At 46.8% G+C, this 16,043-nt stretch overlaps 1 protein-coding gene across 10 annotated transcripts in view; it reads right to left on the reverse strand.

Moving 5' to 3' along the window:
* Window positions 1-16,043, reverse strand: part of PPP1R13B (protein phosphatase 1 regulatory subunit 13B) — a 121,032-nt gene that overhangs the window by 104,421 nt on the left and 568 nt on the right. For 3 of the 10 annotated variants that reach the window (XM_078335820.1, XM_035261638.2, XM_035261636.2), the window contains exon 1: window positions 15,172-15,435. The exons of 3 other annotated variants lie outside the window; for them this stretch is intronic. In XM_078335820.1, coding sequence (XP_078191946.1) covers window positions 15,172-15,180 — 9 coding nt within the window. In that variant the 5' untranslated portion in view covers window positions 15,181-15,435. Of the gene's footprint in view, window positions 1-14,418; window positions 15,052-15,171; window positions 15,436-15,781; window positions 15,896-16,043 lie in introns of those variants that run through there. 4 more of the 10 variants (XM_078335819.1, XM_078335817.1, XM_078335818.1 and 1 more) reach the window with 2 other exon arrangements.

Here is a 16,043-nt window from a genome sequence, read left to right on the forward strand (position 1 = left end):
AAGCTCTACCTCTGTATGATTTCCAGCATGAGACCACAATCTCCAGCCAGTCTGTCTGCCAACGACTACCCCTCTAGCAACCTCAGATACAGCTTCTAATGGCTTAGAAGCCAGGTAAATTGGAACTGTGTAACATGTAAGAATAAAGGTTATGTGAAGGATTGAGGAGGTCAACAAACTGAATTCAGCTTCAATGCCAGGTTCTTTCCCAACTATTTTGATCACTCAGAGACCCTTCTCTGCCTTGACTATTGGAAAAGACTACTCTCTTCACCTCCAGACACTTAGAGGTACGAATTTTAACTAAAATTGGAGCACTTTACATCTCAGCTTAAGATCCATTGGCTGGACATGGTAGCTCATGGCTATAATCCCAGCCCTTTGGGAGGCTGAGGCAGGCGGATCACCCGAGGTCAGGAGTTCAAGACCAGCCTGGCCAACACGGTGAAACCAGTCTCTATTAAAAATACAAAAATTAGCTGGGCACAATGATGGGTGCCTGTAATCCCAGCTATTCGGGAGACTCAGGTGAGTGGACCACCTCAGGTTAGAAGTTTGAGGCCAGCATGGACAACACGGTGAAATCCCATTTCTACTAAAATATAAAATTTAGCTGGGTGTGTGGTATGCACCTGTAATCCCAGCTACTCTGAAGGCTGAGGCATAAGAATGGCTTGTGCCCAGGAAGCAGAGATCGTGCCACTGCACTGGATGACAGAGCGAGACTCCATCTCAAAAAAAAAAAAAAAAAAAAAAAGGATGGGAGGGCTGGGCACGGTAGCTCATGTCTGTAATCCCAGCACTTTGGGAGGCCAAGGAGGGTGGATCACCTGAAGTCAGGGGTTTCAGACCAGCCTGGCCAACATGATGAAACCCCATCTCTACTAAAAATATTTAAAAATTAGCCAGGCCTGGTGCTGGGTGCCTATAATCCCAGCTACTCAGGAGGCTGAGGCAGAATTCCTTGAACCCAGGAGACGCTGCAGTCAGCAGACACAGTACTACTGCACTCTAGCCTGAGCAACAGAGATTCTTTCTCAAAACAAAACAAAACAAAAAAACAACTTTCTACCAAAAAGCCCTTCCCCATCACCTTCACTCCTTCTTCAATCTTCCAAATCCCACTCAAACATCACCTCCTCTGTGAACCCTCCCAACATCTTGAGGTTGAGAAGACCTCTCTGCCACTGTACTCCGCTGCACCTTATATTCTGACTTTTATCTTTTGGAATGACTTTTTTTTTTTGGTTACATGATTGTTCTCCACAATATGAGCTCACCAAAAGCAAAGGCAGACCCAGCATGTAATCAGTGCATCCTAAAGGCATGCTGAGTTCATTCAGTAAGCAAGTACATATCAAATGCCTACCAGAAACCTGCAATGTTCTAAGTGCCAAGGATACTGCAGTGGGAAAAGAAAAAGTCTGCTTTCATGGTGCTTCCACAAATAAACAGCAGGCCAATATAAGTACTACAAAGAGGAATTGGCTGGGTGCAGGGGCTCACACCTGTAATCCCAACACTTTGGGAGGCCGAGGCAGGCAGATCACTTGAGGCCAGGAGTTTGAGACCAGCCTGACCAACATTGCGAAAACTCCATCTCTAATGAAAATACAAAAAAATTAGCTGGGCATGGTGGTGCACACCTGTGGTCCCAGCTGCTTGGGAGGCATGAGAATTGCTTGAACCCGGCAGGCGTAGGTTGCAGTGAGTCGAGATTGCGCCGGTGTACTCCAGCCTGGATGACAGAGTAGACTCTGTCTCAAAAAATACTACAAAGAGGAATAAAGCACAGGAAGGGGAGGGGCGTTTCATACAAGATGGAAGGTACCACTGAGGGCGGGACCACAAAACAGGAAATGAGCTTTTCAGCTGACCGAACACTGCATGAAGTGAACTTTATTCTGGCTCTAAGTCAGGTCTGGATAACAGAAAGCACTGCACAGGGAAGGTAAACTTTAATTTCTTTCTTTATTTTTTGAGATGGAGTCTTGCTCTTTCGCCAGGCTGGAGTTCAGTGGCACAATCTCGGCTCACTGCAACCTCCGTCTCCCAGATTCAAGTGATTCCCCTGCCTCAGCCTCCTGAGTAGCTGGGACTACAGGTGCGTGCGCCACCACACCCGGCTAATTTTTTGTATTTTAGTAGAGGCGGGGTTTCACCATCGCCAGGACGGTCTCGATCTCCTGACCCCATGATCCACCCACTTCAGCCTCCCAAAGTGCTGGGATTACAGGCATGAGCCACCATACCGGCCTTCCCCCCTCCCCCGCCCCCGAGATGGAGTTTCACTCTTGCTGCCCAGGCTGGAGTACAATGGCACAGTCTCACTTCACTGCAACCTCTGCCTCCCAGGTTCAAGCTATTCTCCTGCCTCTGCCTCCCAAGTAGTTCGGATTACAGGTGCCCACCACCATTCCCAGCTAATTTTTGTTGTATTTATAGTGGAGACAGGGTTTCCCCATGTTGGTCAAGTTGGTCTCCAACTCCTGACCTCAGGTGATCCACCTACCTTGGCCTCCTAAAGGGCTGGGATTACAGGCATGAGCCACCGCGCCCAGCTAAACTTCAATTTCTAAGAAAAGCAAACTATTTTCTCGCTGTTCTATTAACTTAACAGATTTTGTAATTACCACGTAGCTTCTCTCAGCATGAAGAGCACAAGCACTCTGCCTCAGAGTAACAGGGTCAGTGTGATCCTTTTCTGACTGAATCTTATCTGCCAAGAAGTCTTATGATGGCTGGAGAAAAAGTACTTGGTAAACATGTGCTCTCTTTTTTTTTTTTTTTTTTTTTAAAGACAGGATCTGTTGCCAAGACTCGAGTGCAATGGCATGAAGATGGCTCACTGCAACCTCCACCTCCCAGGCTCAAGGGATCCTCCTACCTTAGCCTCCTGAGTAGCTGGGAACACAGGTGTGAGCCACCATGCCCAGCTAATTTTTGTATTATTTTGGTAGAGATGGGGTTTGCCATAATGCCCAGGCTGGTGTTGAACTCCTGGGCTCAAGCAATCCTCCTGCCTCAGCCTCCCAAAGTGCTGGCCATGAGCCACTGCCCCCAGCATTTTATTTTATTTTATTTTTTAAAGAAATGGGGTCTCAGGCCCTGTGCGGTGGCTCACGCCTATAATCCCAGCACTTTGGGAGGCCGAGGCGGGTGGATTACCTGAGGTCAGGAGTTTGAGACCAGCCTGACCAACACGGAGAAACCCCATCTCTATTAAAAAAATTAGTAAAATAAAAAATTAAATTTTTTTTTTTAAATAGAAAAAAAAGAGATGGGGTCTTGCTCTGCTGCCCAGGCTGAAGTACAGTGGTGTGATCATAGCTCACTGTAGCCTCAACTTCCTGGGCTCAAGCAACCCTCCTGTATTAGCCTCCTGAGTTGCTGGGTCTACAAAGGCAGGCCACTATGTCCTGCTAATTATTTATTTATTTATTTTTTTAATAAAGACAGGGTCTCACTATGCTCCCCTGTTTAGTGTCAAACTCCTGGCCACAAGCGATCCTTCTACCTTGGTCTCCTGAAGTGCTAGAATTGCAGAGGTAACCCATGGCACCTGGCCTAGTGACTTTTTTTTTTTTTTTTTTTTTTTTTTAAGATAGAGTCTTGGTGTCCAGGCTGGAGTGCAGTGGCACGATTCAGCTCACTGCAACCTCTGTTAGAGCAATTTTCCTGCCTCAGCCTTCCAGATAGCTGGGATTACAGGCACCTGCTGCCATGCCCGGCTAATTTTTTTCTATTTTTAGTAAAGACAAGGTTTTATCATGTTGGCCAGGCTGCTCTTGAACTCCTGACCTCAAGTGATCTGCCTACCTCGGCCTCCCAAAGTGCTGGGATTATAGGTGTGAGCCACCACACCCCCCGACTACTTATTACATATAGTAACAGATAATGCTCTAAGCAACTAACAATCCTAACAGCATTATGAAATACGGTGGTATTTTTTTTTTTTTTTTTTTTTTTGAGATGGAGTCTCCCTCCTGTCGTGCAGGCTGGAGTGCAGTGGCACAATCTCGGCTCACTGCAACCTCGACCTCCTGGGTTCAAGCAATTCTCCTTCCTTGGCCTCCCAAGTAGCTGGGATTACAGGCATGCACCACCATGCCCAGCTAATTTTTGTATATTTAGTAGACAGGGTTTCACTATGTTGGCCAGGCTGGTCTTGAACTCCTGACCTCAGGTGATCCACCCACCTCAGCCTGAAGCACTTGTAATCCCAGCTTACTCTGGAGGCTGAGGCAGGAGAATTGCTTGAACCTGGGAGGCAGAGGCTGCAGTGAGCTGAAATCAGGCCATTGTACTTCAGCCTGGGCAACAGGGCGAGACCGCCTCAAAAAAAAAAAAAAAAATTGTGCAAAGTCAGAGTTAGTAAGAGGCAAAGCCAGAATATACAGTCTCAGCTCTGGACTTGCTAACAACCAGTATGCTCTACACTTTCACATCTGTGTTTCCTGTCACAAGTTCTAGCTCTACCGCAAAAATCTGTTTGTACTTTGATAATTTGTGACGTCGACTATTATTTACTGATACTATGTTCAAGAATGTCATTAGATGGAAACACAAATATGCAACTGAGTAAAAAGCAGAACGTAAGAAATCAACACAAACAGAAATTATACTTCTACAAAAAGTGTATATATAAACTCTGCCAGGTGCTTGGAGCACAAAGATGGACAAAGTGAGTCCAGTCTCTGTCCTGAGAACCTTGGTCCAGTGGGCTCAGGGTGATGCTTCTCAGGCAAACTGGCAACACAGGGAGGATGTGTGTGGGTGTTGCAAATGCCCAGGCAGCAATTAACCCACAACATTAAAGCCACTGAACACAGGCAAACTTTTTCTAATTTAACTATTTATTTAACCTTAAGATTTAAGGGTAACATCTTTCTGGACATGGCAGGCATCTATCTCAAGCTTCGCACAGCCAAAATAAAACTCATTATTCTCCTCACAACTGTTTTTTTTTTTTTTTCTTGAGACGGAGTTTCGCTCTTGTCACCCAGGCTGGAGTGCAATGGCGCGATCTCGGCTCACCACAACCTCCGCCCCCTGGGTTCAGGCAGTTCTCCTGCCTCAGCCTCCCGAGTAGCTGGGATTACAGGCATGCGCTACCGTGCCCAGCTAATTTTTTGTAATTTTTAGTAGAGACGGGGTTTCACCATGTTGACCAGGATGGTCTCGATCTGTTGACCTCGTGATCCACCCGCCTCGGCCTCCCAAAGTGCTGGGATTACAGGCTTGAGCCACCGCGCCCGGCCTCTCCTCACAACTCTTTAAACGTATTCCTTCTCAAGCAGTATCTTCTATCTTAAAGAAAAGGCAAGCCTGGCTGCTGAAGCAATAAACCTGTTATCCTCAATTCCAGTTATGCTCCTTCCTTCTTTCCTTCCTTCCTCTCTCTCACACACAGTTACATGTCCACACATGCAAGCACTCACTCCCTCACACGCACATACACACACACTCTCCATCAGATCTACTTACTGCCTATCAAGTGGACCTTTCTCTTCTTCAGGTCCTCAAAGTCAGGCCTACAACAATTTGTTTCCTAACTACCCTTCCTGTTTATTTTTAATCTCCCTTACTGCACCAACCATCTATCCTCCAATAATTCTGGCTCTAGAATTATTTTCCTAACATACAAATCTGACTCTATCACTCCACTTTTTAAAAACGTTTGGTGGTTTCTGGCCAGGCATGGTGGCTCACACCTGTAATCCCAGCACTTTGGGAGGCCGAGGCAGGCAGATCACCTGAGGTCAGGAGTTTAAGACCAGCCTGGCCAACATGGTGAAACCTCATCTCTACTGAAAATACAAAAATTATCTGGGTGTGGTGGCACACACCTGTAGTCCCAGCCACCTGGGAGGCTGAGGCAGGAGAACTGCTTGAACCTAGGAGGCGGAGGTTGCAGTGAGCCGAGATTGTGCCATTGCACTCCAGCCTGGGCGATAGAGTGAGACTCTGTCTCAAAGAAAAGAATAAAATAGGCTGGGTACAGTGGCTCATGCCTGTAATCCCAGCACTTTGAGAGGCTGAGGTGCACAGATCACCTGAGGTCAGGAGTTCAGACCAGCCTGGCCAATATGGCAAAGTCCTGTCTCTAGTAAAAATACAAAAATTACCGGGGCCTGGTGGCACACACCTGTAGTCTCAGGTATCCAGGAGGCTGAGGAAGGAGAATCGCTTGAACCCAGGAGGTAGAGATTGCAGTGAGCCAAGATCATGCCACTGCACTCCAGTCTGCGCAGAGACTCCATCTCAAAAAAATAATAAAATAACAACAATAAAAACATTTGATCTGTACAGAATCAAGCCCAACTCTGTTACCACACACACACACATACAGCTCTTCACAATGGGGCTCAACATGACCTTCCACATCATATCTTTCTTCATTCAACAAATATTTACTGAGCACCAACTATGTGCCAGTCATTAGGCTAAGTGGCAGTGTTATAATGGCAAACAAAACAAGAAAGCTCCTGCTCTCATGAGCTCACAGTCTAGGACAAGAAACAGAATCAACCAGGCACACAAATGTTGAAGACCACAACTAAGACAAGTACTGCAAAGACACTCCAGGTAAAACAATCTTAAATTAGACAGTGGCAATAGCTGTACAACCTCAAGCATACACTAAAATCCAATGAACTGTATACACTAAAAGGTGAATTTTATAGCATATGAATTATACCATATCCCCCTCCCCAGAAAAAGGCACGGCAGGGTCGGCACTTCTGATGGTAGAGTTGGCAAAAGCAGAGACGGTAAAAGCTTTCCAGAGGAAATAATAGTTTACAAATAACATATTTACTAAGCATTTACTACATGCCAGGCAACTTTCACTGCAGTAATGCATCGACTCTCATACCAACAATGGAAGGTTACTAATTATGCTCAACTCAGACAAGGAAATGAAGGGTCAAGGAACTTTAAGGTCAGAGAGCCCGTAAGCGGCGATGCCAGCATCCACACTTAGGCAGAACAATGTGAGGGTCTGCACTTACCTGCTATGGTAAAGTCACCTAGGCAATGCCTGCTACTCAGAACTACCTATGATGCGATCAACAGACCACTGCGTTTCATTTCCGATAAAAAGAAATCTCCATCCCCTTGGTCATTACAATGGCCTCTAAGGCCCTACAAGATCCATCCTACACTACTCTCCCCAGTACCTTTCTGACTTCACCTCCTCCGCCTCCCCCTCACTCGCTCTGCTCCTGCCACACGGGCCTATTTTGTCCCTCCAGCATGCTGGTTGTGCTCCTACCACGCGGCCTTTGCATTTTCTGAGCTTTGATAATTACAATCACAACGTGTGGCATAAATCATGACTCTGCTGAAACCTAAGCTAACATTTTCTCTAAACACACCAATAGTGCCACTAACAAGATCTTGTACTGAACTGTATATTAATATTTCAAATGGCATTAATTTTAATGAAAATGACCAAATTTTTCCAGTTCTATATTGTTCTAAATGATGTCACCAAAGATTTTTACTTTACAAAATCCAGCAACAGCAGCTTTTGCTTACCAATTAGTCTGAACAACAGTTATACAGCTATCTGTGCAGGGAAATAAAGCAAAGCAATCAAGCCAAGAAAGTGTCACAAGAGAATCTGATTACCGCCATTCCTCTGTTTAGCCCTAGAACCACAGTTTGTGAAATAACTATGACAACAGCACTTCGAGGCACCAAAATCTCACCACACTTTTGCTGAGAAACTATTCTCCATCTGTGCAAACACATACAAATGCATGTTGACAACCAGTTATATAACTTCAATACAATAACCCAGTGATATTTTAAGTTCCTATTTTGCTAAAAATCCTAAGAAACTGTGATTCCTAAAACCGTTCAGAGTAGGATGCTGAGAAAGGAATTAAGAAAATACATTTAACACATTTACATTTAAAACGGAGTTGTCCCCAAACTCCAGGTGGAAAATACACCTTTTTATCAAAAACATTTACCTTGGGACCCTTTTTATTTTCTTTGGGACAGAGTCTCGCTCGGTCACCCACGCTGAAGTGCAGCAGCATGACCACAGCTCACTGCAGCATCAACCTCCCAGGCTCAAGTGATCCAAGTGATCCTCCCACTTCAGCCTCTTCAGTAGCTGGGACTACAGGCACTTGCCACCACGCCCGGCTAGTTTTTTGTTTTTTTTTTTATTTACTCCCTATGTTGCCCAGGCTGGTCTCAAACTCCTGGCCTCAAGGTATCCTCCCACCCTAGCCTCCCAAAGTGGTGGGGTTACAGGCATGAGCCACTGTGCCCAGCCAAAAAAAGCTTTTATATACACATTTTTGTATCATTGAGACTTTGCTTTTCCTTTTAGAAATTTTTGAGTAGTCCAAGGCCACAAACAAATTATCTTAAATGGCACTATTATATGTGATTTTTGTTTTAAAGAAAGTAGACACTTAAAAAAAAAATGTTGCGTGCACTGGCTCACAGCTGTAATCCCAGCATTATGGGAGGCTGAGGTGGGTGGATCACGAGGTCAGGAGTTTGAGACCAGCCTGGCCAACATGGACAAACCCTATCTCTATTCAAAATACAAAAATTAGCCTGGCGTAGTGGTGGGCACCTGTAATCCCAGCTACTAGGGAAGCTGAGGCAGGAGAACTGCTTGAATCCAGAAGGCAGAGGTTGCAATGAGCCAAGATTGTGCCATTGCACTCTAGCCTGGGCAACAACAGTAAAACTCCATCTCAAAGAAAAAAAAAAAATCTGGTCCAGGCCAGGTGCAGTGGCTCATGTCTGTAATTCCAGCACTTTGAGGGGCTGAGGCAGACAGATCATTTGAGGTCAGGAATTCAAGACCAGCTTGGCCAACATGGTTAAACCTTTTCTCTCCTAAAAATACAAAAATATTAGCTGGGCATGGTAGCACACTCCTATAATCCCAGCTACTAGGGAGGCTGAGGCAGGAGAATCACTTGAACCCGGGAGACGGAGCTGCAGTGAACTGAGATCACACCACTGTACCCCAGCCTGGGTGACAGAGAATCCATTTCAAAAAAATAAATAAAGGACACAATGTATTGTATATTTCAAAACAGCTAGGAGAGCTATTGAAATTTTCCCAACACATAGAAATTATAAGTGCTAGAAGCAATGGATATCCCAAATACCCTGACTTGATCATCACGCATTCTGTGCATGTAACAAAATATCACATATACCTCAGAAACATATAGAAATATTATCAATTAAAAAAATTTTTTAGGCTGGGTGCAGTGGCTCATGCCTGTAATCCCAACACTCTGAGAGGCCGAGGTAGGTAGATCACTTAAAGTCAGGAGTTGGTGACTAGCCAGGCCAACATGGTGAAACCCCATCTATACTAAAATACAAAAAAATTAGCCAGCTGTGGCGGTGGCACCAGTAGTCTCAGCTACTCAGGAGTCTGAGCCAGGAGAATCACTTGAACCCGGCAGGGTAATCTCTTACCACAAGAGATTGTAGTAAGCAAGATCACACCGCTGCACTCCAGCCTAGGTGACAGATCGAGACTCCATCTCAAAAGAAAAAAAGAAAAACATTTTAAAAAATAGTCCAGTCTTTGGTGTCTGTTAACTAAATTAGGCTGTAAAATCAAGCTTATCAAGTCACTTAATTACTAATTAAAAATTAATAGCAAACATTTACTGAGCTTTTACTATATGCTCTATCGTAAAAGATGTTTGGGAAATGAAAGAGTTTACTAAAGGCTGCCAAAACAAGTGTCAAGTTGCCTGAACCTTTGATGCAAGCAATGTGAATCTTAGAGAACTTCATACAAGTATCTGCCTAAATCAGCTATCCAACCAACCGCAAATGTCTGAAAATTACTACACCCAACTCATTTGACAGGTGAGAAACTGAGGCCCGAAGAGATTAAATCCAAAGGTCTTCATTAACGAGTAGGAATAATAACCCTATTTCCCATTCAGGATTTTGTCGTCAATTACATGTCAGTTGTTTATCTTATTTATTTATTTTTTGAGATGGAGTCTCTTTCTGTTGCCCAGGCTGGAGTGCAGTGGCGTGATCTTGGCTCACAGCAACCTCTGCTTCTTGGCTCACTGTAACCTCTACCTCCCAGGTTCAAGTCATTCTCCTGCCAGCCTCCTGAGTAGCTGGGACTACAGGCATGCACCACCATGCCCAGCTAATTTTTTTGTTTGGTTTTGTATTTTTATTAAAGACAGGGTTTCACTGTATTGGACAGGCTGTTCTTGAATTCCTGACCTTGTGATCCACCCACCTTGGCCTCCCAAAGTGGTAGGATTACAGGTGTGAGCCACCAGGCCCAGCCAGTTGTTTATTTAAAGAAGAGAAAAACCTATTCTAGTACCTCAAAATGTTTCTACATAGTTGGGAAGAAAATGAATACCTAGAATAAGTAAATATTTAATGAAAGCTAAATATTAAAAATAAAATTGATGTCATCCATACCCTTGGGGTAAACATGCTGAAAGAGCTTCTTGTACAGACATCAGTAGAATCATAGCCACGCTCTGCAGCATCTCATGGAAGTTAGGTGTCGCACTGCTAACGTTACCAAACTCCACCACCAAAGAGCCTTCTTTTTTTTTGAGACAGTCTCGTTCTGTCACCCAACTTGGGGTGCAGTGGCACGATCTTGGCTCACTGCAACCTCCACCTCCCAGGTTCAAGCAATTCTCTTGCCTCCGCCTCCCAAGTAGCTGGGAATACAAGCACCCACCACCATGCCTGGCTAATTTTTTATTTTTAGTAGAGACAGGGTTTCACCATATTGGCCAGGCTGGTCCCCAACTTCTGACTGTGATCTGCCCACCTCGGCCTCCCAAAGTGCTGGGATTACAGGTATGAGCCACTGCAGCAAGCCCAGCCCAGAGTGCAGACTTTTTTTTTTTTAGACAGAGTTTTGCTTTCGTCGCCCAGGCTAGAGTTCAATGGCGCAATCTAGCCTGGGCGTCATTGACTGGCTCATCAACCTCCGCCTTCTGGGTTCAAGCAATTCTCCTGCCTCAGCCTCCTGAGTAGCTGAGATTACAGGAATGAGTCATCACAACTGGCTAATTTTTGCATTTTTAGTAGAGATGGGATTTCCCCATTCTGGCCAGGCTGGTGTTGAACTCCCAACCTCAGGTGATCCCCCTGCCTCTAGCCTCCCAAAGTGCTGGGATTATACCACACCCAGCCCAGAGTGTCTTCTTTATGAAGAAAACACACTTCAGAGCTACAGAACACTTCTTGACTCACTATTCTTTTGGAAAATAAAAAGTACCCTGGCCGGGCATGGTGACTCAGGCCTGTAATCCCAGCACTTTGGGAGACTGAGGCAGGCAGATCACTTGAGGCCAGGAATTCGAGATCAGCCTGGCCAACATGGCAAAACCCCTGCCTCTACCAAAAGTTACAAAAAATTAGGCAGGCTTGGTGGCATGCATATGTAGTCTCAGCTACTCCAGAGGCTGGGACACCAGAATGAGTTGAGCTGGGGATGCAGAGGTTACAGTGAGCTGAGATTCTGCCACTGCACTCCAGCCTAGGCTACAGAACAAGACTCTTATCTCAAGAAAAGAAAAAAAATTATATATATAGATATACATGCCAAGTCAAGGCAGTTTTCATCCCTTCTATAACCTGAATTGGGCTCTCCACTTTTACTAAAATTCCTTCTTCTGTCAAAGTTGTAAATGTATGGCCTAAATGATTGCAGGCCCAGATCTTAGGGACTAACTGAAGAACGTTATTTAAATGATCCTTTCTTCCTGGGAAAACATTTTTAAAATGTCATCCATTGACAAAAACATTGATAAAAAGGTGAGTAACTACAGATATCAGAAAACTATTTTCCATAAGAGAAAATCCCAAAATATAATTTAGTTTAAAAGTGGAAAGGCCAGGTGTGGGGTGGGAGGTTGGATCACACCTATAATCCCAGCACTTTGGAAGGCTGAGGTGAACGGATCACTTGAGCTCAGAAATTCAAGACCAGCTTGGGCAACATGGTGAATCCCGTCTCTACTAAAAATACAGAAATTAGCCAGGTGCAGTGCCATGTGCCTGTGGTTCCAGCTACTCGGGAGGCTGAGGCAGAATAGCTCAAACCCAGGAGGTGGAGGTTGCAATGAGTTGAGATCCTGCCACTGCACTCCAGCCTGGGCAACAGAGTGAGACACCATCTCAAAAAAGAAAAGGCTGCGCACAGTGGCTCACGCCTGTAATCCCAGGACTTTGGGAGGCAAAGACAGGCAGATCACGAGGCCAGGATATCAAGACCATCCTGGCCAACATAGTGAAACCCCGTCTCTATTAAAAATACAAAAAAATTAGCTGACATGGTGGTTTATGCCTGTAGTCCCAGCTACTCAGGAGGCTGAGGCAGGAGAAGTGCTTGAACCCAGGAGATGGTGATTGCAGTGAGCTGAGATTGTACCACTGCACTACAGCCTGGGCAACAGTGTGAGACTCCATCTCCAAAAAAAAAAAAAAAAAAGTTACCACAGACATTATATACTACCAATTTTCAAATAAAATAAAATATACTCTAAGCCTACGTTGTCCAACATGGTAGCCACTAACACTTGTAGCTATTTAGCGCTGGAAATGTGCTAGTATGAACTGACGTGTGCTGTAAAATCCAAACTGTCACCAGATTTATGCCAAATTTCAAACACTTAGTACCAAAAAATATATCGAATATCTCATTAGTGATGTTTTCATATTGATTACACATTAAAGTGATATTTTGGATATGCTGAGTTAATAAAAAATATTGTTAAAATTAATACTTTATCAACCTGTTTCATGTAGTTACCACAAAATTTAAAACTGCATTTGTGGCTTGCTTTAGATTTTATTGGACAGTGCTACTCTACACAAACTGAAAATACGATCCAACTTTCCTTTAATGATTCAGCATGATGAGGAATACCAAATACACAGTAAATTGAGGAAAATCTTATTTACACTTTGGATACACAGTTTAAGATACCACCACGTGGCTAACGCCCTTTTTGGCCTTAGCCCACCTGCACCCAGGTGAACTAAAAATTAAAATTTAAATTAAAAAAGAGAAAAAAAGATACTACCAAGTAAGAATGGCATTTCTGAAAACTCCTACTAAATTTATAACCAACTCCAACTGTGTTAACAGAAGAAGGACTCAGGCCCACAGGTAGTATTTTTAGAGATCATGAAGGAAATACAAAAGTAAAAGTCATAAAACAGAGTCTAAGAGAAATACCGTATGTTTCTAAAAGGCAAACAAAAGCAACGTGTTTTAAACAGATAACAACAATTAAAAAAAAAACAGTATTTTATTGTTTTGAGAAATTTGAAGAAATGTCCCAACTGCCAGCTAAATAAACTTGTTAAAAAGGAAACCTGTTAAGGTAGGAACTCAAAACTCTAATTACGTGGAATAGAAGTAAAATGTCTGAATGAATCATATGGAAAATGTAAACCAAGTTTCTTAGCAGGATATTTATAATTAAGCATTATACAATGAAGCCAGCCAAAATTTTTCTAGATATACTTCAATGCCACCATAGTATCAATGCATCGATCCACTATTACAGGATTTAACTAAAACTACTTTCAAATTCTCAAACACCATAATGCCTTTCAAAATCTAGCCAGTGAGAATTTGGGAGGGAAGTTTCCTGCAACAGCTGGGGCTGCAAAAAATAAATAAATAAAAATAAGATAAATAAAAGGAGGGAAGTTTCCAAATGCCTTATTTACAGAGATGAAAATTAAAAATTAAAAATTAAAAGCCACATTAACAATATCTGCATGACAGTCTGTTCAGCAAGCACTTTTGGACACGTCATCCTATGTGATCCTCAAGACAGCTCTCAGATATTGGTATATTTTTATCCCTACTTTGGAGGCAATTCCAGGCTCAAAGACCTTGACTTGTTCAAGGTCACATAGCGAAAAAGTGGGAGAACCAGGGTTTGACCCCAGATCTTCTGATGTTCATCCCATTCTATTACAAGACACTTACTCATTTAAAACCAAATACTTAGAAACCCAACAAGCCTAATACTAAAGAAAGATCTAAGGATCAAGTAGAGCAAACCTTAAGACTTGGAAAACACTGAAAACCAGTTACAAAACATGCTGAAATGAGTTTGAAACGGGGAGAAGAGATTATCGAGAGAAAGGCAATGAAAGGGGGTGGAATCCAATCGAAACGTCCTTGGTTGCAGCATAGCAACATTCAAGTAGAAAATGCAGAGAAATTGTACTTTCCTGTGAAATGTGATTTGCAAACTAGTATTGTAGGTTAAAAAACGGATTGTGTGACTTTACTATAAACGTGTTTGAGCATTTTACCTACTCCATAGGCACTCAGAAAACCAGTGCCTCCCCAACTGGGGACGATCGGTGCCACGTTTTTTCTTAAGTCCTGATGCTTACCTCCCAAAAAGCCAATTTTTAAAAAATCAGAATTCGGCATCCCCTCCTATTTAGATCACAGGTAAAGGGAAGGGTCGGTGGGACGATGGCACATTTAATGGCCAATGTCTTTGCAGGCGAAAGCGTCCTTAAGGGCAGGACAAAGGCACCGCCACTACAAACGAGCCTCGTTCAACCTTCAGAACACGGAGAACAAACCAGCTGCAGGAAAACGAAGCAACACTGCGGACACGGGAAAAGGGGATTCCTAAGATGGCTCTCCAAATCCGTGCACTCGGCACCGTCCTCAGTCAACCGCGAAGGCCACGGGAACGCGGGTGCCGAGCGTGGGAACTGCGGGCGCGGGCGCCCACCCCGCCGACTCCCAGCGCGACCCCAGCACGTTCGATTCAGGCGGGTCACAGCCGCGCCACCCACGGGACCGGCCCCACCGTCCGACCGCGCGCCGGAGGGGACCGAGGGGGTGACCGGCTCCAAAAGCATCTGCTTCTCTCCCCGGCAGTCCCCGCGGCCCCGCGGCCGGGGAGGCCGAGCAGGAAGGGCCCGCAGGCGGCCCCCGCCCCGCGCTGACAGCCCGGCGCCGCCCCACCTGCCCGCCCGGGGGGCGCCGCGGCCGGGCGCGCCCGCCCAGCCACTTCCTTCCCCGCCCGCCCGGCCTCGCACCGGCCCGCGGGGGCTGGGAGCCGTGGGAGGAAGAAGGCTTGGCCGGCGGCCCGTGGAGGAAGCCACCGCCGCCCGCCCGCCCGCACCCACCGGCATCATCGCGGCGCGAGTCCGCGGCGCCCCCGGCCGCCGCCTGACAGGACGCTCCGCGCTGAGCTGTGCCCGCCGCTCCGGCCGCCTTCTAAGGCCGCGCGCCCGCCGCCCTGCTCTCCGACCTGGCCGCGGCGAGGCGGCGGCTGCGGGGCTTTCGCCGGCCCTGTCGCGGGCGCGGGCGCGCTGCGTCGCTGTCCCGGACACCCGGACACCCGGACACCCGGCCGCCGCCTCAGCCCCAGCCCCAGCCCTACCGCCTCTGGCCCGCCCTCCCTCTCGCTCTTCAGCCCCCGCAGGCCCCGCCCCCAGCGCGACGCCCCGCACGGGTCCCGTCGTTCCCTCTGATTGGCCGAGAGGGCGCGGGGCGGGGAAAGGGCGGGCCTTCCTGGCTCCGCCCGCCACCCTCGCTCTCGGCGGCGGCCAGGTGCGTGCGCGTCCGCGCTCCCGGCGGCGGGGGAGGGGCGGGCGCACTGTGGACTCCAGTGGCCGCCCCGCCCCTGCGTGAGCCCCGACTCCGGAAGACCGCGGACGCTGTGAGGACGGAGGCCGGACAGGAAAGGGTCGGGCCTGGTCCCGCTGCGGATCACGGCAGGGCCGGGACTCGAACCTGGGCTCCTGGAGGTCGACAGTGGGCGGGGCGCGTCCCTGCGGCGACAGCGCGCGCCCGCGCTCTGACCGCGGCGTGACCCCCGGCTCCGGGCGCCCAGTGGGGCTGCGGCCTGGAGGCCGGTGGGAGGGGCGCGGGGGAGCCCCCCGGAGCGGGCACGTGACCCGGTGCCGCGCGCTCGGAACCAGCCCCGGCCCGGCGCCCTCGGTCGGCAGCTGCTTCCCCGCTGGCGTCTTCCGCGGCTCCCGGGGCCGCGTCCCCA

This window comes from Callithrix jacchus, chromosome 8, assembly GCF_049354715.1.
Source record: "Callithrix jacchus isolate 240 chromosome 8, calJac240_pri, whole genome shotgun sequence".
Lineage (NCBI taxonomy): Eukaryota > Metazoa > Chordata > Mammalia > Primates > Cebidae > Callithrix > Callithrix jacchus.